A 26301-nucleotide genomic window follows, 5' to 3' on the forward strand; every position below is an offset into this window, starting at 1 on the left:
GGCACACCAGTGAGGAGGGGGCCGCACAGATGGGGGAGGTGATGCTGCAGGATCCTGTAGGGCACACCAGTGAGGAGGGGGCCGCACAGATGGGGGAGGTGATGCTGCAGGATCCCACAGGGCACACCAGTGAGTAGGGGGCTGCACAGATGGGGGAGGTGATGCTGCAGGATCCCGCAGGGCACACCAGTGAGGAGGGGGCCGCACAGATGGGGGAGGTGATGCTGCAGTATTCCACAGGGCACACCAGTGAGGAGGGGGCCGCACAGATGGGGGATGCTGCAGGATTCCGCAGGGCACACCAGTGAGGAGGGGGCCGCACAGATGGGGGATGCTGCAGGATCCCGCAGGGCACACCAGTGAGGAGGGGGCCGCACAGATGGGGGATGCTGCAGGATCCCGCAGGGCACACCAGTGAGGAGGGGGCCGCACAGATGGGGGATGCTGCAGGATCCCGCAGGGCACACCAGTGAGGAGGGGGCCGCACAGATGGGGGATGCTGCAGGATCCCGCAGGGCACACCAGTGAGGAGGGGGCCGCACAGATGGGGGAGGTGATGCTGCAGTATCCTGTAGGGAGCACCAGTGAGGAGGGGGCCGCACAGATGGGGGAGGTGATGCTGCAGTATCCTGTAGGGCACACCAGTGAGGAGGGGCCCGCGAGATAGGGGAGGGGATGCTGCAGTATCCCGCAGGGCACACCAGTGAGGAGGGGGCCGCACAGATGGGGGATGCTGCAGGATGCCGCAGGGCACACCAGTGAGGAGGGGGCCGCACAGATGGGGGAGGTGATGCTGCAGGATCCCGCAGGGCACACCAGTGAGGAGGGGGCTGCACAGATGTTCCCAGTAGTGGATGGCCATGTTCTGGCAGTGGAATGTGATGTTGGTGCCCGGGCTATAGAAATGTTGTGCCAGGGGCTGCTTTGTCCTTTCAGCTTTTATTTAGTTCCTTCTTGTCCGGACCACAGACGCCATGAGCATACCTCCCAACTTTTGCAAAGAGCAAAGAGGGACATGTGCGCCGCGGTCCCTATAGCCACGCCCCCATAGCGACCCTCCATAGCCACGCCCCCATAGCAACCCTCCATAGCCACTCCCCTACAGTCACCACATGCTGCTGACTGAATAGTGCCCTATACAGTATCCAATCCCCCCAAAATGCCCTATATAGTATCCAATCCCCCATTATAGTGCCCCACATAGTATCCAATCCCCCATATAGTGCCCCACATAGTATCCAATGCCCCATATAGTGCCCCACATAGTATCCAATCCCCCACATAGTATCCAATCCCCCATATAGTGCCCCACATAGTATTCAATCCCCCCAATAGTGCCCCACATAGTATCCAATGCCCCCATATAGTGCCCCACATAGTATCCAATGCCCCATATAGTGTCCCACATAGTAGTCAATGCCCCCATATAGTGCCCCACATAGTAGCCAATCCCCATATAGTGCCCCTTATAGTATACAATCCCCCCATATAGTGCCCCACATAGTAGCCAATCCCCCCATATTGTGCCCCACATAGTAGCCAATCCCCCCATATAGTGCCCCACATAGTAGCCAATCCCCATATAGTGCCCCACATAGTAGCCAATCCCCCCATATAGTGCCCCACATGGTAGCCAATCCCCCATATAGTGCCCCACATAGTAGCCAATGCCCCCATATAGTGCCCCACATAGTAGCCAATCCCCCCATATAGTGCCCCACATAGTAGCCAATCCCCATATAGCGCCCCACATAGTAGCCAATCCCCCCATATAGTGCCCCACATGGTAGCCAATCCCCCATATAGTGCCCCACATAGTAGCCAATGCCCCCATATAGTGCCCCACATAGTAGCCAATCCCCCATATAGTGCCCCACATAATAGCCAATGCCCCCATATATGCCCTGTATAGTAACCAATGCCCCCCATATAGTGCCCCACATAGTAGCCAATGTCCCCATATAGTGCCCCACATAGTAGCCAATCCCCCATATAGTGCCCCACATAGTAGCCAATCCCCCATATAGTGCCCCACATAGTAGCCAATCCCCCATATAGTGCCACACATAGTATCTAATCCCCCCACATAGTAGCCAATCCCCCATATAGCGCCCCAAATAGTAGGCAATCCCCCCAAAAACAATAAACCAGTAACTCACCTGTCCGCCGGTCCCAGCAGCTCCTCTCCCGGCAGAGCGCGCACTCCCGTCATCCTCCGGGGCGGGCAGCGGGGTACAGAGACACTGACTGTGCCGGAAGTAATTCATGATAGAGGCTGCAGGTCACTTCCGGCACAGTCAGTGTCTGTATACCCCGCTGCCCCACATAGTAGTCAATGCCCCCATATAGTGCCCCACATAGTAGCCAATCCCCATATAGTGCCCCACATAGTAGCCAATCCCCCCATATAGTGCCCCACATAGTAGCCAATGCCCCCATATAGTGCCCCACATAGTAGCCAATCCCCCATATAGTGCCCACATAGTAGCCAATGCCCCCATATAGTGCCCCACATAGTAGCCAATGCCCCCATATGTGCCCCGTATAGTAACCAATGCCCCCATATAGTGCCCCACATAGTAACCAATGCCCCCATATAGTGCCCCACATAGTAGCCAATGCCCCCATATAGTGCCCCACATAGTAGCCAATCCCCCATATAGTGCCCACATACTAGCCAATCCCCCATATAGTGCCCCACATAGTAGCCAATCCCCCATATAGTGCCCACATAGTAGCCAATCCCCCATATAGTGCCACACATAGTATCCAATCCCCCCACATAGTAGCCAATCCCCCATATAGCGCCCCAAATACTAGCCGATCCCCCCAAAAACAATAAACCAGTAACTCACCTGTCCGCCGGTCCCAGCAGCTCCTCTCCCGGCAGAGCGCGCACTCCCATCATCCTCCGGGGCGGGCAGCGGGGTACAGAGACACTGACTGTGCCGGAAGTAATTCATGATAGAGACTGCAGGTCACTTCCGGCACAGTCATTGTCTGTATACCCCGCTGACGGCCCCGGAGGATGACGGGAGTGCGCGCTCGGCCGGGAGAGGAGCAGCTGGGACCGGCGGACAGGTGAGTTACTGGTTTATTGTTTTTTTCGGTGGGGCCACATATAATGCGGGACACTGGGTGCTGTTCCGGGACCGCACCCCGAAAACGGGACTGTCCCGCGGAATCCGGGACAGTTGGGAGGTATGCATGAGCTCTCTCAGAATCCTCTATTCCTTCCCACTATACTTCATGTTTATAATCTTTTCGGAAAAACACAGCGCACACCGTGACCTTTAAGACCACGTCCACTAGGTGGTGCTAGTGTATCTGTATACTGCAAATATAATATAAGTGCTTAACAGCAGCTCCACCCTGAGTGTTATTACAGTCAGAGATGCTCAGTGCTTATAGTATTATGATGTATATACTATGGAAGAGGGGGGGTAGCTGCAGTCTATCTCCACCGCCAAGGCTCGTATACCACCACACTAGGAAGACGATATTGAAAAACTATTGGGAAGATTTACCAACATGGTATAAAGTAGAATTGGCTCAGCGGCCCCCGGCAACCAATCGGATTCCACCTTTCCTTTTCCCAAAAATCTGTGAGGAAGAAAAAGTGGAAGCTGATTGGTTGCTAGGGGCAACTGGGACAGTTCTACTTTTCACCTCAGGCTGCGAATGAACAGACAGGCGGGGAGGGGGAGGGGCTTAGATGACATCGTAGCATGTGTCATAGAAGCGACAAAACTATGGACCAATAATTGTGTAAGTTCATGAACATGAAGAACCTCCCATTATTGCCAAATAAAATAGACTGTATACGTCTATAGTCATGTGTATAACTAATCACGGGCTCTCCTCCATATTGGTGTCTATTATTATTGTCTCTATTACTATATAATATACATGGTCCTGTATTATTACACGGTAGCATTGCAGTGTCCCAGAACAGAGTTCCTTCTTTTGTTGTTTCCTTCAAAGTGTATCTTTATATCTGAGATGTTATTGCCTCTGTTCTGGAAAGCTATGGTCCACTGCAAACTGTGTGTATTGTGTCACCCCTCTCAGTGTTCAGGTCTGCTATTCCATTCATTTCTTGTATGCATATTCAGTTATTAGTGCCTAATGGTATTATGTCGCCCCCCCAGTGTTCAAGTATGGTACTTTTCATGTATATTCAGTCCAATATGTCCTAATAATGTGATGAAGCAATGGCTTGGTGTCATGTGACTGTGCCCTGCTTGCATGGTAACCCCAATGGACATCAAGCTTTTGTTGGAAATACCATTTGACTTCCTGTCCTACCTCAGTCTTCTCTCCACCTTTAGGGGAGAAGGGTGTGTTGCTCTGTTTTTCCTGATTCCTGTCTCCTACCTTCAAGGGGATAGGTTGTGTGTGACCTCTCTCCACTGCCATAAGAGAGAAGGACGTGTGCTCTGCTGCAGCATTACCAGAAGTGTTCCTGGCTGTGTCCTTATTCTCAAGTCTCAAGATCCTCATCTATACTAAAGATCTGGGTGCCGTTCTTTAGTCATTCCTCTCATCATCTTCTCTAATCATCAACAGCAAGTATTCATCTCAGTCTCATTCCACCCAGCATCTTATCCTCAGTATCACTATACTCCCATCATTCAGTACGCTATCATCACAGCCTATTGCAGCATCACCCATTACTCTACCTTATCCAAGTCTGCCTTATACCCGGTTGCATAGAAACATAGAAGATTGTCGGCAGAAAAAGACCACTGGGTCCATCTAGTCCGCCCTTTTAGTATTTTCTTCCTTATTATCTTAGGATAGATATATGTCTATCCCAGGCGTGTTTAAATTCTGTTATTGTAGATTTACCAACCACCTCTGCTGGAAGTTTGTTCCAGGTATCTATTACTCTTTCAGTAAAATAATATTTTCTTACATTGCTTCTGATCTTTCCCCCAACTAACCTCTCACTGTGTCCTCTTGTTCTTGAGCTCAGTTTTTTACTAAAAACACTCCCCTCTTGAACCTTATTTAGTCCCTTAACATACTTAAAGGTTTCAATCATGTCCCCCCTTTCCCGTCTTTCCTCCAGACTATACAGATTCAAATCCTTAAGTCTTTCCTGATATGGTTTATGCCTCACACCTTCCACCATTTTTGTAGCCGTCTTTGGACCCGTTCTATTTTATCAATGTCCTTTTTTAGGTGAGGTCTCCAGAACTGGACACAGTATTCCAGATGTGGCCTCACCAGAGCTCTATACAGCGGGATCACAATCTCCCTCTTCCTACTGGTTATACCTCTAGCTATACCCCCCAGCATACGATTTGCTTTCCCCACCGCCTGGTTGCACTGGTGACTCATTTTAAGGCTTTCAGAAATCATTACCCCTAAATCCTTCTCTTCTGAAGTCTTTTCCAACACAGTACTGCCGATGTGATACTCGGATAGAGGATTCCTCCTCCCCAAGTGCATTATTTTACATTTGGAAACGTTGAACTTCAATTTCCACTGTTTGGACCACGTATCTAGCAAAGCTAAATCATTTTCCATATTACTGACACCTCCAGGAATATCCACCCTATTGCACACTTTTGTGTCGTCAGCAAACAGACAAACTTTACCTATCAACCCTTCTCCTATGTCACTTACAAACATATTAAAAAGAATAGGACCCAGAACAGACCCTTGTGGCACACCACTTGTAACCAGTCTCTGCTCAGAATATTCACCATTAACAACAACCCTCTGATATCTCTCCTTCAGCCAACCACAAATCCACTGAACTATCCAGGGATTTAGTCCAATTTTCTCCAACTTCTCTATCAGCTCTTTATGGGGAACTGTATCAAAAGCTTTGCTGAAGTCCAGATAGGCGATATCCACAGCACCACCTTCATCCAGCACTTTTGTGGCATAATCAAAGAAATCAATGAGATTAGTCTGACATGATCGGCCCGCAGTAAAGCCATGCTGGTTTGGATCCATCAAATTGTTGATTCTTAGGTGATCCATTATCTTCTTTTTTAGAAGAGTTTCCATCATTTTCACTACTACAGATGTCAGGCTCACTGGCCTGTAGTTACTGGGCTCTTCTCTATTCCCCTTCTTGTGGATTGGTATAACATTGGCTGTTCTCCAATCATCGGGGACATCTCCTGTTAGCAGGGATTGGTTATACAGATCTGTCAGGGGGGCAGCAATCACAGATCTGAGTTCTTTAAGAACCCTGGGATGGATCCCATCTGGACCCATCGCCTTATTCAGCTTTAAACGGGCAAGTTCCTCTGCAACTTCAGCCTCTGAAAATACTGGAGCCGAACCCATATAGCTGGAGGCAATGCTGCGTCCAACCATCCTGTGATTGTGAAGGCCGCCTGCTAAAAACACTGAGCAGAAGTAACTATTCAAATAGTCAGCGACCGCCTTATCTCCATCAATAAACGTATTCTCCCCATTACTTATTTTAGTAATGCTGCAGCCATTCTTCTTCTTCCTGTCACTTATATATCTGAAGAAGGTTTTATTCCCCGCAGTAACAGATTTTGCCATTTCCTCTTCTTTTGAGGCTTTAGCAGCATTTATAATCTGCTTTGCCTCCTTCTGTATACTTTTGTACGTCTCTCTGTCAGCTTCATTCCCAGTCTCCTTATACTTCCTATACGCTGCCTTTTTTCCTTTTACAATGGCCTTAACCTCTCTAGTAAACCATAATGGATTCTTCTTCCTTTTACTTTTGCTAACTTCTCGTACATATAGTCTAGTTGCCTTTAATATGACATTTTTTAATACTGCCCACTGAGTGCTCGCTCCCGATGTTTTATCCCACCCTCTTAATTCTTTATCTAAATACTCCCCCATTTTATTAAAATCTGTCTTCCTAAAATCCAATACTCTTGTTGTAGTATGGGATTGGACGTAGTCAGTTTGTACGTCAAACCATAGACACTGGTGGTCACTGGAACCTAGATTTTCTTCCACTCTAACTTCAGACACCCGATCCCCATTAGTAAATACTAAATCTAGAATGTTCTCTCCTCTGGTTGGTGACTTCACAAGCTGTTTCAGAGATGCCCCTGTAAGGGCCTCCATTACATTCTTGCTTTTACATGTAAGTGCAGAAGGGATATTCCAATCCACATCCGGCATGTTAAAGTCGCCCATAACTACAATGTCCCCCTTTAATGACATTTTAGTAATTTCATCCATCAGCATATTATCATAGTCCTCGCTTTGCCCCGGAGGCCTATAGATAACACCTATCCTAATAACAGATCCCTATAGATAACACCTATCCTCATAACAGATCCCTATAGATAACACCTATCCTAATAACAGATCCCTCTTTGGACTGCATACAAACCCAGAGAGTCTCCAGCTCTTTATATGTATTTTGGATGAGTGTCGATTTAAGACTATCCCTGACATAAATGGCTACCCCGCCTCCCCTTCTCTCTGCTCTGTCTTTCCTGTACAGAATATATCCCGGTATAGCTATTTCCCAATCATTAGACTCTTTGAACCAGGTCTCTGTTACAGCAACAAGGTCCAAATCATCTCTAGACATAATGGCCGTCAGCTCACAGATCTTGTTTCCTAAGCTGCGAGCATTCGTACACATTGCCCGAAGATTACTAAGCTTCATAATACCTTTATTCCCAAATTCATCTACCGCACCAACAGCACCTTCCTTACCACCAATAACCGCACCAACCATTGCATCTACAGCACCAACAGCATCTTCCTTACCAACAATAACTGCACCAACCATTGCATCTACAGCACCAATAACCGCACCAACAACTGCGTCAACAGCACCAACAACTACATCAACAGCACCAACCACTGTGTCTACAGCACCAACCACTGCACTTTCACCAATCCGGATACACTTATTTGTCTTTACTGGTCGGGGACAGAAATCCTCCTCCTCTATTATACTTCTGTCCCCTTCATCTAGTTTAAATGTCTGTCCAAAAACAATCTGAATTCCTCACCAAGTACCTGTGTACCTATGTGTGATGGGTGCAAACCATCCCTCTTGAACATGTCCTTTTTGCACCACTTGCAAAAGCTATGACTACCAAACCCAAACCCTTCAGCCTTACACCACTGCCGTAACCATGCATTATACTCTGAGATACGACCTGCCTTGTTGTTCTGATTACAGACCGGCAAAACCTCTGAAAATGTCACAGAATCTGTTATCTTGCCCAGCTCCAGACTAAAAGTTTGAAATTCCTTTTTAACCAAATCCACATCTCCTTGGGACAAGTCATTGGTTCCATGATGAACCACCAGATCAATCTTGCTATCTATACTAGCAGCCTTCACAATGTTCACAATCCGTCTCCTATCCCTCCTGACAGTAGCACCTGGGAGACATCTCACCTCTCTAAACACATCCTCCTCCTGTCCTACCACAACACCTCTAACAATCGAGTCACCAACTAGAAGATGCCTTCTCTTCTTACTAACCTTTCCTTCTGCCCTCAGTGGCCCATCCAAAACAACATCCCCATTGGAAATAACCTGAGCAGCCATGTCTCCAACAGCAACAGCATCTCTATCAATATCAGCAAGAACACTAAAACTATTCTGCACAGAGAGGCCAAACGTCCTCTGCTTCTGCTCTACAGCTCGCAATCTACCTGAACCAACTGTTTTCCAAACCGCCCTTTTCCTCTGAGGTCTTTGAGGAAGAGGTGGCTGATAACCAGGCTGCACAGCAACTCCTGGCTGGGATAGTCTCCTTACATCAGATTGCAGTGTACAGACTAAGGACTGCAGCCTAGAAATTTCACAACGTAAACCAGAAATCTGCATGCAAACTGGACAGCACCCCAAGTCCCAAAGGGTTCTACGGAAAACTACAGCCAAACAAGAATTACACTGCACCAAACCAGACATCATTTGAGAACAAGTGAAAGCAAGTACTGAAAAAAAAAAGAATCTCGTGCAGTCACCAAACTCCTGCTGTTTTCAAACTACTGCATCCGGAGAGACCGTTGCTACGAGTTACCACCATTATAATAAATACACAACTACTGTTGTTTCTGAACCTTGGCATTGGTGTAATTATTGGTGCCCTGACTAAGGACAACGAAGAATTGCTCGGCCTCCGCTTGGTCAGGTTCCTGGTCTATAGCTGCTATCCCTCGTGCCCATACCGTGACATACCATCAGGCAAGTGGCTAACCGGGTTCCTACCTGGTACTACCATCTACCACTACTCTCAGCGGAGTGGCCCAGCGCAGCATCACAAGATCAATAACCTAGGTCTAACATTATCTACAACAAGGTAGGAGACCCATCACTCCTCCGTGTGGATATAGGGATCAGATTAATGACTGATGAGTACAGTATATACTCATCCTGCTCCTTGTACCACCTCCACTGTGTCTGGATAGGATATATGCCTGACTATGGTTGGATCCAAGTCAGGCATATATGGAGTCACTGCTAATGGTCAACACCACATACCGCATCCTCCAGGTACCGCATGTTGTATACCACAGGTAAGAAATGTCACATGAGGGCATAAAGCAGAGATACAGTTGAAGGAGAACTCCGGGCTGGGGTGATTTTTGTCAGAGTGCTGGGGAAGAGGAGGATGAAAGTAGTAATGTCGTGTCCCAGCACAGGTGTGCCACTAAGTTCTTTATGCACCCAGGAAAAGTAACTCACTAGGGTTCTCACAGTGGGATGGAGTAACACTGTATTGTGTGTTTTCCCCACTAGGTGTCACTACTGTACTTATGTGTCTGATATTATGCACAGCTGAAGGAAGCATTAAGTTAACAGTGTTATGTCACATGTCGTGTTTTCTCCAGTCACAGGTGCAGGCCTGTTTCCCTCTTCTTCTGCCCTATCACACCTCTTCTCTCTTTCACACACACAGCCCCACCCTCTTTCCTACACTAGCTAAGGGGAGCCTATAAAAAGGAGCTAGTTCCTGGTGGGAGGGTCTTCTAGTTCAGTCAGTGCTGAGAGATTAAGACAGAGACAGTGCCTGCTGCAGTAAAGCCAGGGCCTGGCTCAGGCCAGGATCCTTGTCAGGGACCAAGAGACTACTCTATTTCTTTTATGCAAGTAACGTCAGCTATCATGCAATCCTAGACCCCTCAGGAGTAAGGACATCCTCCGAAGATCACCTTGTCCATGTCAGGGATAGCTTCACACTACACAGGGCAGTATACCTGAGTTAGGTACTGACCCCAGTAGGACAAAGCTGCAGTTAACGCTTATGTATCCTACTGTAACGCACGGCTATTCTGGGAAACCCTGGAAAGTCTGCTCAACCCAGCACAGTGCTTTTCCTGTATTGTTTTGCATCTGAAATTTCTTCAGTAAAGAAGTTGCTGTTTACTGCGACCCCTGACTCTCTGAAATGATTTCCCTCTGGGGTGACCAAGGCCTTACCATCCCTTCCAGAGAGCAGCAACACATGGTGACACCTCGACAGTGTCTGGGAGCCCAGAATTGGGACCACTCCAACCCGGACGCTGCATAACAACTGAAGATGGGGATCCACTGAACCACCGCTAGCAATGGGGTAAGCCGCACCAGGGAGCCGAGTCTGAGGGGCTGCTGGTGCTCTAACTGCTTACCAGGCACAACTAACAGTGCTAACAGGAATGGCGCTGAGGATGAAGATAGCAGACAAACCTTCCTCCTTGGCAGCCCATGCCCACTAGGGAGCTGTCAGCAGAAGCTGTCAGCAGGTTAGGGAGGGCTAGGGAGCTTTCAGCAGGTTAGGGAGGGCTAGGGAGCTGTCAGCAGGTTAGTGAGGGCTAGGGAGCTGTCAGCAGGTTAGGGAGGGCTAGGGATCTGTCAGCAGGTTAGGGAGGGCTAGGGAGCTGTCAGCAGGTTAGGGAGGGCTAGGGAGCTGTCAGCAGGTTAGTGAGGGCTAAGGAGCTGTCAGCAGGTTAGTGAGGGCTAGGGAGCTGTCAGCAGGTTAGGGAGGGCTAGGGAGCTGTCAGCAGGTTAGGGAGGGCTAGGGAGCTGTCAGCAGGTTAGTGAGGGCTAGGGAGCTGTCAGCAGGTTAGGGAGGGCTAGGGAGCTGTCAGCAGGTTAGGGAGGGCTAGGGAGCTGTCAGCAGGTTAGGGAGGGCTAGGGAGCTGTCAGCAGGTTAGTGAGGGCTAGGGAGCTGTCAGCAGGTTAGGGAGGGCTAGGGAGCTGTCAGCAGGTTAGGGAGGGCTAGGGAGCTGTCAGCAGGTTAGGGAGGGCTAGGGAGCTGTCAGCAGGTTAGACTCTAATATCTGCAATTCTGTCAAGCCTTACAAAGCTGACTGATGCCCTTTAAGCGTTGCTCATGTGCACTATATTAATCCATGGGATTTTGCCGTCCATTTTTCTGTGAAGTATTGTCATACTTTTTATAGGTTACACCTATGACTAGTGGCGTTCACTAAGAAGGAGCCTCGCCTTCCTGTCTTCTTTCCCGTGATCAGGTCTCACGCAGCTGCCTTTGTATCTGTAATTTTTACTGTTTACCTTTCTGTATCCGCCTTTTTTGGTTGATAAAATACATGTAATTATTTACCCTGTACGTTTCCTCCTGCTGTCAAGGACTGTGGAGGAGGGGGGGACAACGGCCTGAAGATACAACACCGGCCAGAGAGCGGAGCGGGCAGAGGCTGGGCGGGCCGGGGCACAGACAGTATCACAGACACATCTATTACTTGGGCAGAGAAGCGGCATTATAAAAGGGGCAAAAACTGGGGTATTTACCATGTGGAGATACAGAAGGGGCAAATAATTGTCTGGGGCTTAAAGGAGAAGCCTCACAGAAGTACAAAAACTGCAGGCAGGCTGGTGGGGGGGGGGCAGGAAAACAATAAACAACTGAACTCACCCGTCCGTGTGCCTCTGATGCACCAAAGTTCATATCAGCCACGTCCCCGGCTCACACTCCACCAGCCCGGATTCTACACTACAGACACCCCTATGCCTGAGGAAGGTCCTGGTTAGGACTGAAACCTTGTACCCATTTTGGTCTGATGTTGTTGTAACTACTTACCCTGGTTGGAGTAAAAGCTTTTTTATCTACTTACCCTGCAAATAAATTACTTCACCTGCATTCGAAATCGGTGTGCTGTGGCTTATCTACCCACGTCCCCAGCTAAGTGATTGGCCACCCAGCAAATCAGTGATTGTGGCAGGACAGCGGGCAATCGATCAGCCAGGATGTGACGTTTCAGATGGAGACGCTTTACCTGGTTTCCAGCTGAAGATGTCAGCCTGCTAAAGTGAACAGGACCCAGGAAGGACACACTGGAGGCACAAGGACAGGTGAGGTCAGTTTTTCATTATTTTCCTGCGCCCACCAGCCTGCCTGAAGTTTTTGTACTTCCCTGGGACTCCGCCTTTAAATGGGGCACTAATTCCCTTTGAGACACTGTGGATTGGGAGTCTGCATAGAGGTGAGAAGTATGCAAAACCTAAGATGTCTGATGCTGCAGAGATGAGTGATAAAGAAGAAAAGGAAAGTGAACAACTCGATCAAAGAAGCTGCCCCTTGTGAGTCACTGGATATAACTGCACTGTAGTAACTATATGGGCACTTTATAGTGAGAATGTTGGACTAATGTCATTTTTCAGTCATTAGGCAGCGGTCATATATGTTCAGGATTAGTATTGGTATTATTGGCTTGGTATACTTGGGTATGTTTGTTCCTGTTTATGACACTATATAGAAGTATATGGTCATCTTTGCTTGTATTGTTATATACTGCACATTTCCTGAATACAAATCTTTCTTACTTCTGATTTTCAGGTGTCAAGGTGGGAAGAGGGCAGCAGAGAAGCTACAATCGGCCCCGCATGGTAATATACACGAACGCTTATCACACCGTATGAACACACGTAGTGGGACCCTGCATGGGGGGAAGCAGCCAGATGCAGGAGGGCAGAGACATGGGAAAATCCATAGTACAAGAAAACTTACTGATAGTAACAATTATTACCACTTCACACGAGATCCCACACAGGAGGAAGCAGTGAGAAAAACATTTTACAACACCTATTGCTCATAATGTATAGAGAGGTGGATCCAGTATAGCTACAAGGAGCCGTCACACCCGCCTTCTACCTCTCTATCCATCACTTTATCAACAAACAAAGAAGTGTCCATGAGGATGAAGAGAGACGTCTTCTGAGTGGTCGGCGCCATTACACGTACCGTCTCTGCACCGTGGAGAGGTAAATTGTTATTTACTTAATTGACAAGGTGGGAAAGGTCCTCTGTGCTGCTGTGAATGTACTCCTGGATAAGGCATCTCTGTGCTTCTGGGTAATTGCCATTCAAGGAGGTCTTCTTGCCTTTCTATGAATTTGTCCTTTAGGGATGGGTCTTCTGTTGTTGGGAAATGTGTCCTTACAGGTGAGGGAAGAGTTGGGAGGCCTCTGTATACATTAGTCTGTAGGTCCTGTCACAGTCATGGCGTTTGTATGGCTTCTCACTGATGTGTATACCTTATAGATTGTAAACCCTCATAGGCAGTCTCCTCTCTCCCTATGTAATACCTGGCGGGCAGGCTCCTCTCTCCCTATGTAATACCTGGCGGGCAGGCTCCTCTCTCCCCATATAAGCCCTCATAGGCAGGCTCCTCTCTCCCTATATAAGCCCTCATAGGCAGGCTCCTCTCTCCCTATGTAATACCTGGCGGGCAGGCTCCTCTCTCCCTATGTAATACCTGGCGGGCAGGCTCCTCTCTCCCTATGTAATACCTGGCGGTCAGGCTCCTCTCTCCCTATGTAATACCTGGCGGGCAGGCTCCTCTCTCCCTATGTAATACCTGGCAGGCAGGCTCCTCTCTCCCTATGTAATACCTGGCGGGCAGGCTCCTCTCTCCCTATGTAATACCTGGTGGGCAGGCTCCTCTCTCCCTATGTAATACCTGGTGGGCAGGCTCCTCTCTCCCTATGTAATACCTGGCGGACAGGCTCCTCTCTCCCTATGTAACCCCAAGTGGGCAGGCTCCTCTCTCCCTATGTAATACCTGGCAGGCAGGCTCCTCTCTCCCTATGTAATACCTGGCGGGCAGGCTCCTCTCTCCCTATTTAACCCCTGGTGGGCAGGCTCCTCTCTCCCTATGTAATACCTGGCGGGCAGGCTCCTCTCTCCCTATGTAATACCTGGCGGGCAGGCTCCTCTCTCCCTATGTAATACCTGGTGGGCAGGCTCCTCTCTCCCTATGTAATACCTGGTGGGCAGGGTCCTCTCTCCCTATGTAATACCTGGCGGGCAGGCTCCTCTCTCCCTATGTAAGCCCTGGCGGGCAGGCTCCTCTCTCCCTATGTAATACCTGGCGGGCAGGCTCCTCTCTCCCTATGTAATACCTGGTGGGCAGGCTCCTCTCTCCCTATGTACGGCCTGGTGGGCAGGCTCCTCTCTCCCTATGTAATACCTGGTGGGCAGGCTCCTCTCTCCCTATGTAATACCTGGCGGGCAGGCTCCTCTCTCCCTATGTAATACCTGGTGGGCAGGCTCCTCTCTCCCTATGTAATACCTGGCGGGCAGGCTCCTCTCTCCCTATGTAATACCTGGTGGGCAGGCTCCTCTCTCCCTATGTACCAGTCTGCCACTTGCCTTCCATGTGTATTGATCTTGTATTGCTCCTGTTTGTTCCCCTTCGCTTGTATAGCGCTCTGGAATTAAGGGGTTTTATAAAGAATAATTATCTACTATTACACGCTCTATATTCCATCTGCCTTTGCAGCCCCTGTTTGGCATTGAGAGCTGACAGGTCACCAGTTTTCCCAGGATATCCTCCAGCTTGTATTCCATGGACGTTACACACAGTAATACTCGCTGTCCATGGTCTCCCTGGTGGGCTAGTGCTGTTCATGGGTTAGTAAAGAATTTCTTGAGCACAGGTGTCGTGTAGTATCAGCTATTCCTCCCGTCATGTACACACCTTCTCGGCACGACATGAGTGTAAATTTCCATCACCTTCCACTCGGAGCATAAATCATATCCAAACAACCTATACAGCCCAGATATACAACTCGCTGCAACCATGTATTGAGATATGGACCAGAGACACAACACACACACACGGCTTTATACAGGAGTCATCACCTCTACCATAGGCAATGGAGGGAAGCGGTCAGCTGCTTAATGATGGCCAAACTACAGGCAGTGTGAACGCAGCTCTGAACTGTGCGGCACTCGGCCAATGAACCATTAAAACACAGCTGTCAAAGCTGACAGCTGCATTTAAATGGCCTGTGTCCTCCATCTGTGGTGTCTAGTGGTAAGATCGCCCCCCCCCCCCCAATGATGCGATTGCAGAGGGACGATCCCTGCTTGTTAACAATCAAATAGTGCGTAATCGGCCGAACAATTAAAATATCTTATTCCTAGTAAAGGACGTAAGTGGAAAAAAATTCCAACGAGCAAAATTGGGGAAAGGGGCCGTCAAATAAAATAAAAGTTTTTAATAAAAATAAGATTTTTTTTTATGCAAAAAGTTAATCTGTCATTGAAAAATTGGTGTCACAAAAAGAGGACTTGTGGGTCTGTACAGTATACAGGTTATTGTGGTGGTATATACAGCTCCTCCCGTCTATGGAGTATATGGTTATTGTGGTGGTATCTACAGATCCTCCAGTCTGTACAGTATACAGGTTATTGTGGTGGTATATACAGATCTTCCAGTCTATGGAGTATACAGGTTATTGTGGTGGTATCTACAGATCCTCCAGTCTATGGAGTATACAGGTTATTATGGTGGTATATACAGATCCTCCAGTCTATGGAGTATATGGTTATTGTGGTGGTATATACAGATCCTCCAATCTATGGAGTATACAGGTTATTGTGGTATATACAGATCCTCCAGTCTATGGAGTATACAGGTTATTGTGGTGATATATACTGATCCTCCAGTCGCTGCTTGGGAACTCCCAACATAGACTTGGACTTTATCACCTTTGTCCTCTAGATTTTTGGCGATCTCTTGGTCTTTATGGTGTTTGGAGATCTCTTGGTCTTCGCCAAACACCATGAAGACCAAGAGATCTCCAAATCCCATGAAGACCAAGAGATCTCCAAATCCCATGAAGACCAAGAGACCTCCAAATCCCATGAAAACCAAGAGATTGTCAAACACCATGATCTCTTGGTCTTTGTGGCGTTTGACAATCTCTTGGTCTTTGTGGCGTTTGACAATCTCTTGGTCTTTGTGGCGTTTGACAATCTCTTGGTCTTTGTGGTGTTTGACAATCTCTTGGTCTTCGTGGTGTTTGGCGATCTCTTGGTTTTCATGGGATTTGGAGGTCTCTTGGTCTTCATGGGATTTTAGAGATCTCTTGGTCTTCATGGTGTTTGGTTAGTGGTGCCTCATGCTGAATGGTGTTACAGCCTCAGAGGCCTTTTAGAAAAGGTATATACTATATACTGACAGATCATATGACATATATGCATCTGTATTCACAGATTGCTATGAAGCCCCTAAAAAGTTCTGGTGCACCCAATCTCCTTCAGAAGTCACATGCTTAGTGACATTAGCTCCACCCGATTTTCTGTTTTTAAATTTCCCAACTTTTATGTGAAGCCGCGTCACACAAAATTCAGGGGAAATCAACGTTTAGGGTCTGTTTATACGTACAGAATCTGCAGCAGACTTGATTCTGCGTTCACTTATTTAGATCAAATCTGCTGCGGATCCTGTACGTGTGAACGCACCTTCAGGCCATGTTCCCGGCCATGTTTGCTCAGTATTTTGCAACCAAAGCCAGGAGTGGATTAAAAACACAGACAGGCTATATTCACACACTGCTGAAATTGAGTGGACAGCCGCTATTTATGGATGGCAAATAAATAATAATCGTTATTTTAAGATAAATGGCGGCCATCCACTCAATTTCAATGTGTGAGCATAGCCTTTCTGTTTTTTCAATCCTCTCCTGGCTTTGAATATGCAAAACAAGAGTCCGTGGAGCCTCAGTTACGAGTCTCAAAACACGGAATAGCCAGATATCTCTAGCCTGTTGCCAACGGGGTGCCTCCATGATGGGGAGAGCACCACACCACCCTGATAAATAACCCCTTTAGTCCCACTCGGTTGCCAGTATTGGAACATAGACAGGGAAACAACAGGGTGGCCCCTTTTGTCAATGTCTAACTCAAGGTGCGAGTATTGCGATCATGACAAGGGCTTGCAAAGGCAGGCTTCCACCCACAGACAGTCGTTTCGGGGTTTTTGACCCTCGTCAGTGTGGGATAGGATTCTGGCTAGTTGGGGCAATGAAAAATCAACCAACAAAACAAAGTAATCACTGAACTTAAGGAGAACAGCGAAAAAAATTCCAATGAAGTACTCAATCAAGAGTCTCCACTAATGCCCCCAAAAATTTAAATATGCAAAACAAGAGTCCGTGGAGCCTCAGTTACGAGTCTCAAAACACGGGATAGCCAGATATCTCTAGCCTGTTGCCAACGGGGTGCCTCCATGATGGGGAGAGCACCACACCACCCTGATAAATAACCCCTTAAGTCCCACTCGGTTGCGAGTATTGGAACATAGACAGGGAAACAACAGGGTGGCCGTGGGTGGAAGCCTGCCTTTGCAAGCCCTTGTCATGATCGCAATACTCGCACCTTGAGTTAGACATTGACAAAAGGGGCCACCCTGTTGTTTCCCTGTCTATGTTCCAATACTCGCAACCGAGTGGGACTTAAGGGGTTATTTATCAGGGTGGTGTGGTGCTCTCCCCATCATGGAGGCACCCCGTTGGCAACAGGCTAGAGATATCTGGCTATCCCGTGTTTTGAGACTCGTAACTGAGGCTCCACGGACTCTTGTTTTGCATATTTAAATTTTTGGGGGCATCAGTGGAGACTCTTGATTGAGTACTTCATTGGAATTTTTTTCGCTGTTCTCCTTGAGTTCAGTGATTACTTTGTTTTGTTGGTTGATCTCTCCTGGCTTTGGTTGCAAAATACTTAGCAATAATACTGTGTGGGAACATAGCCTTAATTTGTAATGTAACAAAATAGGTAAAAAACCAAAGGGGGGGATACGTTCATGAGCCGCTGCATTAAATCTGAGCCTTTATGGCTTTATCTGGGCCATAAAGCAATGTATGGTGAGAGAAATACAGGTAAAATTCAGATCAGGAATCAAAGAACAAGGTGCAGCCTTAGGCTGGGTTCACACTATGTATATTTGAGGCTGTATTTGGTCCTCATGTCAGGTCCTCATAGCAACCAAAACCAGGAGTGGATTGAAAACACAGAAAGGCTCTGTTCACATAATGTTGTAATTGAGTGGATGGCCGTCATATAACGGTAAGTAACGGACATTATTTCAATACAACAGCCGTTGTTTTAAAATAACAGCAAATATTTGCCATTAAATGGCGGCCATCCACTCAATTTCACCATTATGTGAACAGATCCTTTCTGTGTTATCAATCCACTCCTTGTTTTGGTTGTTATACAGCCTTAAATATACGTAGTGTGAACCCAGCCTAAGGGCGAAAAGATAAGAAAATATGATGAGATGAGACAGATAAAGACTCATGATCAGGAAAGAACAGACTACAAAGTCCACAGCCAAACGTACACATAAGATCTCACAATATAGATGTTTCTCCTGGCCTCCAAAACAGTCTATTAGACCCCAGCAGTCCCCTCAGTCATGTTCGGAGCCTCTCTGTCCCCTTGGGACAACTCTGCCTTCTCCAGACCCATCTGTCCTCTTCAGATTCTTCTCTTGGCCCCAAACTCCACTGTCCACACCAAACCAATCTCCTCTCTCTAAACCCCTTTTCTCCTCCCAAGGCTTTCTGTTTTCTACAGAAGACACTTTTCTGGTTTTTTGCTTCCCCAGACCCATGTTACTTTCTCCAGACTCCTTTGTCTTCTTCAGACTAAGGGCCCTATGACACGGGATTATTATCGTGCGTAAAATCGTTATATTGTTCGAATTTAAATGATAATCGCTCTGTGTAGTTGCAGGCAACGATCGAAAAATCGTTCGTATGTCGTTGATCAATGATTTAGATCTGAACCTAAAATTATCGCTAATCGTTCGCTGTAATTCCACGTTCGTTTGGTCAAGTTCCCCATTTATTCACTAATCGTTCAGTGTAATTGCCCATTGTCCATTGTTTTGCTGGGATCAGAAGGAATAAACGATCTTAGTAACGAACGCAATAATGATCGGATCGTAACTAACGACTATCGCTCAGTGTAATAGGACCCTTACTTCTGACTCCTCTAGACTCGCTCCAGTTTCCACCAGATTTCTCCATTCATTCCTTTATCCCCTTCTGTAGATGTTTTTGCCCCCCCCTCCTCTGTTGTCCTTTTGCCCTCTGTCTCTAGACCCGTCTGCCTCCTCCAGACCTCTCTAATTCTTATACATCCATTTTTTTTTCCTTTGGACACCTATGGTCTCCATATTATGAAATCCTTTCCAGAGCCGGACTGGGACTAAAGAGCAGCCCTGGCAGTCTAAGGGTGGTATTACACGGGCCGAGCAGGGCCCGATAATACCTGTAAACGAGCAGCGATCTGCTAGATCGTTGCTCGTTTACTGGACCTATTACACGGCCCGATAATCGTTTGACAAGAGCTGCAAGGACATCGTTACCGATGTCCTTGCAGCCCTTGCTAAACTGGCATACATTACCCATCCACGTTCCAGGGCTGCTCCTGCGTCAGCTTCTCCCGGGGTCCCGCGCGCTCTCTAGTGTCACAGCAGCCTGTCAGCTGGTAGGCCGCTCAGCCAATCATAGGCCGGGACCGCCGCGGCCTGTGATTGGCTGAGCGGCCTATCAGCTGACAGGCCGCTGTGACGCTAGAGCGCGCGCGGGACGCAAGGAGAAGCGGACGGCAGGAGCAGCCCTGGAACGTGGATGGGTAATGTATATCGTTAGTCGCCGGCCACGCACCGCTATTACACGCAGCGGTGCGCGGTCGGCGCCCGACGAAAATAGGTTCTAAATTATATCAACGATCAGCCGATGATCGTTGTCATCGGCTGATCGTTGCATTTATTACACGGAGCGATAATCGGCCGAATCGAGCCAATTCGGCCGATTATCGTTCCGTGTAATACCACCCTAACCCTACCAGCCCACATACAATACCCCTGGTGTTTGTTTGCAGTGCCCTCACAAGGTACGATTAACCAAGCAGCCAGTCGCACAAATGATCATTATATTGCTATTGGCCACAGTGAGATGTGCAGGTGATAGCAATATATTTTACTGCCTGCACAAAAGATAAGATCAGCCGATGATTCTGTGTTCAGGCCCTTTTACACGGGCTGATTATCAGCCGAAGGAGCATTTCTAGCATTGTCCTTGCCAATAATCAGCTCTTGTACCGGTCTTAAGACAGAGAGCAATGCAAGCTGTGGCAGACTCTGATTTACTAGGTCACAACCTTTGCCACGCATTTCATATGGTGACCTCCATCATCATCACAAGAAGGGGAGAAAAAGGACAACGGACACTAATGATAGAAATCTAAGTGTCCACTCCCACTACACAAAGAGCGATATAACAGATAATACATAGGTGCACTGTATTATCACACTGCCGACTATAGTACAGAATACAGAACTGATCAGACGTAGTCTCAGGGAGAATCTGCCATTATAGAGAATCTCCCACCTTTCTTACCCGCATCATTCAGTGACGCCTACCTATGGGGTTATCCAGGATTCAAAAAACATGGCTGCTTTTTCCCAAAAACTGAATACTGATACAGAATAAAATCCACCATATAAACACAAATATTTCCAATGATACCAGTATACACAGGGGAAATAATACACCATGACCACTACCATCTTCACAACACAGTAACTGGATAATACCACTTTACTCCCTAAGCAGTGACCATATAGAGGTAGATGCAGCATACGCAGGTTCTGCAGACATAAGTGATTATAGTGCAGTTACATCCAGTGACTCACAGGGGGCGTCTTCTCTCTTCTCCAGTCGTCTCCATAGAATCTATCAGACAAACATTTTAGGCTCCTCATTCCAGCACCATGCTATTTTTTATTGCTTCACACAGTTACATTGCTCCTCTGTGCCCCCATGTATGCAGTTAGCCCCAGTTTGAGCCTCCCACTAGTAGCCAGGCCCCTCTATGTTCCCATATATTATTATGCCCCCTTTGTTCGCTATATATTACTGGGCCCGCTCTGTGCTTCCATTTAGTAATGGGCCTCCTGTGTGCTCTGCCCCCATACGGTATTAGGTCACTCTTTTATGCCTCCTATAGTAGTTCGGTCCCTCTGTGTGCAATATAGTTTGACCCTCTTTGTGCCCCATATGCCCTCTTTGTACTCCCATATAGGCTTCCTTCATAACCCCACATAGTATTAGGTCCCCTGTGTTCCTGCATATATTATAGGCCCCTCATGCCTCCATATAGTGTAGACCCCTTTTGTAAAGCAATCCCCATAAATTATAGCCCCCCCCCATGCAGCAGTCGCATGTAGTATAACCCGCCTTTTCCTGTGCAGCAGCCCCATGAAATATAGCCCCACTCCTTTCCTGTATAGTAGACCCATGTAGTGTAGCCCCCTGTGTAACCCCCACATAGTACAAACCCCTCAGAGTAGTCTCCACACAGGTTAGGCCCGCTTTGAAGCCCCCACATAGTATAGCCCCCTGTGTAGCCACCACATAGTATAGGTACCTGTGTAGCTCCCACATGGTATAGGCCCCCTGTGTAGCCCCACATAGTATATGCCCCCTGTGTAGCCCCCCCATAGTATAGACCCCCTGTGTAGCCCCCATAGTATAGGCCCCTTTGTAGCCCCCATAGTATAGACCCATTGTGTTGCCCCCCACAAAATAGACCCGTGTAGCCCCCCCCCCCACAGTATAGACCCCCTGTGTTGCCCCCCCATAGTATAGACCCCCACAAAATAGACCCCCTGTGTAGCCCTCCCCCCACAGTATAGACCCCCTGTGTAGCCCCCCCACAGCATAGACCCCCTGTGTATCCCCCCATAGTATAGACCCCCTGTGTAGCCCTCACATAGTATAGACCCCATGCATAGCTCCCCCCACAGTACAGACCCCCTGTGTAACCCCCCTCATTGTATAGACCCCCTGTGCAGCCCCCCTCATAGTATAGGCCCCGTGTGTAGCCCCCAGACAGTATAGACCCCGTGTAGCCCCCCCGGCGTCCCGGAAGCTCACTGAACTTACTAGAGGTCTGGCGGCCGCGGCCCTTTAACGGCACGGGGGGGGGGGACCCTGACCCGGCCCCCCCGGATTGGCAATCGGGCCCGGTCTGCCATATTATCAATCCGGACCTGATCCCTTCTAAAAATGAATGTGGATTGTTAAGATCTTGATAAGAGAAGAGCTCACCGGTACACCCCTCGCTTCCACTTCCAACTCTTACCCACTACTGATAATGTAGAGAGTCCATATAAAACAAGACTCTGTCGCCCCATCATATGTCTTTTACTACAGTTTACTCCCAGGCTATAGTGTAATTCCTCCATGGAACTACTAACCATTATGGACAAGCATGGGGATAGCTATAAGGGAACAGAGGTGGCAGGCTCAAGTGTATAAAGGGACCAAAGGCTACACGCTATGATTATTATAAATCATAATTATAAATGAAACATCAACCATGCGAAGCAGCTGTTACCTTACTTTTCATTAGGTGCTAGGAGGTCTGCTGAAAAGCCCAGTATGTCGTGTGTATTTTAAATGCTGCACGAATAAAGAAGATCACATTCAGGGGTGAGTGCCCTTTTCATTTTCTATCGTTGCTGGACTATAAATGAAACATGGTATATGTTGTCTTTGTTATAAACTTTTCATTGGGGCCACAACATGGACGAGAATATGGATGGAGATGATGGAGATGATGAGAATATTAATAACAACTATTCTTTGTCTTCTTACAGTGGTGCTCGTATGGTGGAGCCATGAAAACCTCTCCATTCTCCATGTTTTACATCTGCTGTCTATGTGTGTGTATCACTGTTTTGAGCTTTTTTAAACACAAATGGGAACATAGTAAACCAATAGTAAGAAGACAGGAAACCCTAACAGCCGTGAGCAACAAAACTTTCATCATCGCCCCTTACTATGACCCGAGAGATAAAAAAGCAGTGCGAGTCCTCTCCATAGTCCATGTATCTGTGACAGAACTTTATTGCTTGTTCCATTGTTTGCCTAACCAGACGGTGCTTGTGAGAGGACAGATAGATATCCATAGAGACAGATATGGTTTTCCGTATGGAACCGCTGACATCTTGTGTTCAGAGCCTTTAGACTGTGAATATAATGACATATCCATCCAGGAATCTAATTCTACACATCAAGATGACATCATCAGGTTTAGAGTCAGAAATCATCATCCGGAGCCATATACAGTCAACTTCACGGTGTGTATCTCTACTGTATTTGGACGGTACAATAACATCCTGCAGACAATCCAGATCATTGAGATGTATAGACTGCTGGGAGCGTCGAGAGTCACCATCTATAACACCAGCTGCTCCCGGGCCATGGATAAAGTCTTCCAATACTACAGTCAACAAGGACTTGTAGAAGTCATCCAATGGCCAATAGACCAGCATCTTCTGACATCTTCAGAGTGGCATTACACTAAAGGACTTACAAGTCAGATTGGCTACTATGGACAGACCGCAACCCTAAACGATTGTATATACAGGAACATGTATAGGAGTAAGTACGTTCTTCTCAATGACCTGGATGAAATTATTCTTCCCGTCAAACACTGGAACTGGATGTCGCTGATGGGAGACCTTGAGGAACAATTTCCAGACACAAGTGTCTTCTGTGTGGAAAACCACGTCTTCCCCATAACTGCCAATGTATCTGGATTTGACCTGTGGACTGATGTTCCTGGTGTCAATATTCTTAGTCATCCATTTAGAGAACCCATTAATAGGAAGGTCTTCAACAATCGCAAACTGCTTGTTAACCCCAGGAAGGTTTTTCAAACATCAATCCACTCCGTTTTGAAACACAAAGGAACGTCAAGGAACCTAGATCAAAACATGGCTATTAACTTCCACTGTTCAAGGTCTAAAAGGAAAAAGATCTCCCAGGACGATCTGATAGAAGATCACATACTGAGAAGATACAACTTGTCTCTGGTTCCTAACGTCCAAAAAGTAATTGACCATGTGTTCACTAAGGACTAGAGGAAGACAAGACTGAACAGGTAAGGTTTTGGCTTACTCCGATGGCAGAACATGGCTCAGACTGAAGAATTGAAATGAGAAACCAAAGACCACAGGGAATTATGTCAAATCTAAAAATTTGTCAGGACATTCATCTGTCCTTGCCTTAAACAGAACCAGAAAATGCTCCTCCTCCAAGGGAAAGGTTTCTGGGCACAATGAAGTATGGGACTGAACTGGTAGGAAGTCTAGTTATTCCCAGAGCCCAATGTCTTCTATGTCCGCAATAGAGATGCACCACTACAATGAAGCCATAAAAAGGTTTAGGAAACACAAAGAACATAACTAGATCTATGAATGTCCATATACATGGTTGTGGAGAATAGTGTCAAATCATGGAGACCCCTTCAGGTGGATTATTGTTTTCTTTGAACAGCAAGTATCTCAGGATATTTGAACCCTTACATGTCACTTTCCGTACCAAAACTGCTCTTCAATCTGTAATCAAATGACTTAAACGCCTTCATAGACAGTAATTCCTCAGGCATGATGGTAGGTGTTCGATGTGGATCATGAGATGGTTGCCTTTAGGTCTACAGTCAGGAACGTCTATGGGGGCTAATACCAGAGTATCATGAACCTGTAGAGTCTCAGCCCCGTACAAGTCCTGTTATTCACAGCCATAATCCTAATACCCAGATCTGCAGTAATACAGAATTATCCTCATTATAAGATGTTAATAACTGAGAACGTCCTGAGAACTAAAACTTACTAATGACTCCAGGCCAGACACATCCCAAGTATCAGATCAGACCTTTCATCTCAGGAGAAGGAGAAAATCAGTCTTGATTTACACCGAACAATCCATAAACCTAAAGCGAATAATCCACATTAATCCTATAATCTGCTCCACAGAGAAGACAAATGTGCACACATCCTACAGCCCACCCCAAGGGAACCCCATCTACCCAGAACCCAACATGTATATATCCTACAGCCCACCCCGAGGAGAAACCCCATCCACACAGAACCCAACATATATACATCCTACAGCCCACCCAGAGGATAACCCCATCTACCCAGAACCCAATATATACTGTATAAATCCTACAGCCCACCCAGAGGAGAACCCCATCTACCCAGAACCCAACATATATACATCCTACAGCCCACCCCAAGGAGAACACCATCAACACAGAACCCAACATATATATATCCTACAGCCCACCCCGAGCGAACCCCATCTACCCAGAATCCAACATGTATATATCCTACAGCCCACCCTGAGGAAAACCCTATCTACCCAGAACCCAACATATATACATCCTACAGCTTACCCCGAGGAGAACCCCATCTACCCAGAACCCAACATATATACATCCTACAGCTCACCCCGAGGAGAACCCCATCTACCCAGAACTAAACATATATATATATCCTACAGCCCACCCTATCTACCCAGAACCCAACATATATACATCCTACAGCCCACCCCGAGGAGAACCCAATTTACCTACAACCTAACACAAAGTGAACCCCAAAATACATGCACAGTGCTACTAACCACAAAGAAAACCACAATCTATATACATCCCACAGCCAATCCCAAAGAGAATCCTGTCTATGCAGAACCAAACACAAACAGAACCTCAACATATATGCATTCTACTACCCACCCCAAGGAGAAGCACCATCCTCACTAGAGATGAGTGAACCTGGAGCATGCTCGAGTCGATCCGAACCTGAACTTTCAGCATTTGATTAGCGGTGGCTGCTGAAGTTGGATAAAGCCCTAAGGCTATGTGGAAATCATGGATATAGTCATTGGCTGTATCCATGTTTTCCAGACAACCTTAGAGCTTTATCCAAGTTCAGCAGCCCCCGCTAATCAAATGCCGATCGTTCAGGTTCGGATTGACTCATCCTATACAAATCCTATAAGCTACCTGATATATATTCTCACCTATAGACATCCTATACTCTACCTGACATACGGCCTTATTTACATGACAGTCCCAAGATTAACTAGACTTTTTTCATAAGTTATTTAGGGAATCCCTAGAAAGTTTGGTCAACAATGGGTTAAGAGAGTGACCAGGTTTGGCTGGTAAATAGTAGCTGCTGATGTAGCAGAGCTGTAGAGCGCAGCGTGTGTTCACTACAT

The 26301-nt window shown here is 47.2% G+C and overlaps 1 protein-coding gene across 1 annotated transcript; it reads left to right on the forward strand.

Moving 5' to 3' along the window:
• Positions 1-13149: 13149 nt before the first annotated feature.
• On the forward strand, positions 13150-25898 carry LOC138796621 (beta-1,4-galactosyltransferase galt-1-like). The gene is made up of 2 exons (XM_069976234.1): positions 13150-13185; positions 22890-25898. Exon 2 carries the CDS (start codon positions 22911-22913, stop codon positions 24156-24158), a length of 1248 nt encoding a protein of 415 aa, XP_069832335.1. The 5' UTR covers positions 13150-13185; positions 22890-22910; the 3' UTR covers positions 24159-25898.
• Positions 25899-26301: the final 403 nt, after the last annotated feature.

This window comes from Dendropsophus ebraccatus, chromosome 7 (assembly GCF_027789765.1).
Source record: "Dendropsophus ebraccatus isolate aDenEbr1 chromosome 7, aDenEbr1.pat, whole genome shotgun sequence".
NCBI lineage: Eukaryota > Metazoa > Chordata > Amphibia > Anura > Hylidae > Dendropsophus > Dendropsophus ebraccatus.

Coding starts and splice junctions, on each gene's coding strand:
- LOC138796621 (XM_069976234.1), top strand. CDS start 22,911: ATGAAAACCTCTCCATTCTCCATGTTTTACATCTGCTGTCTATGTGTG.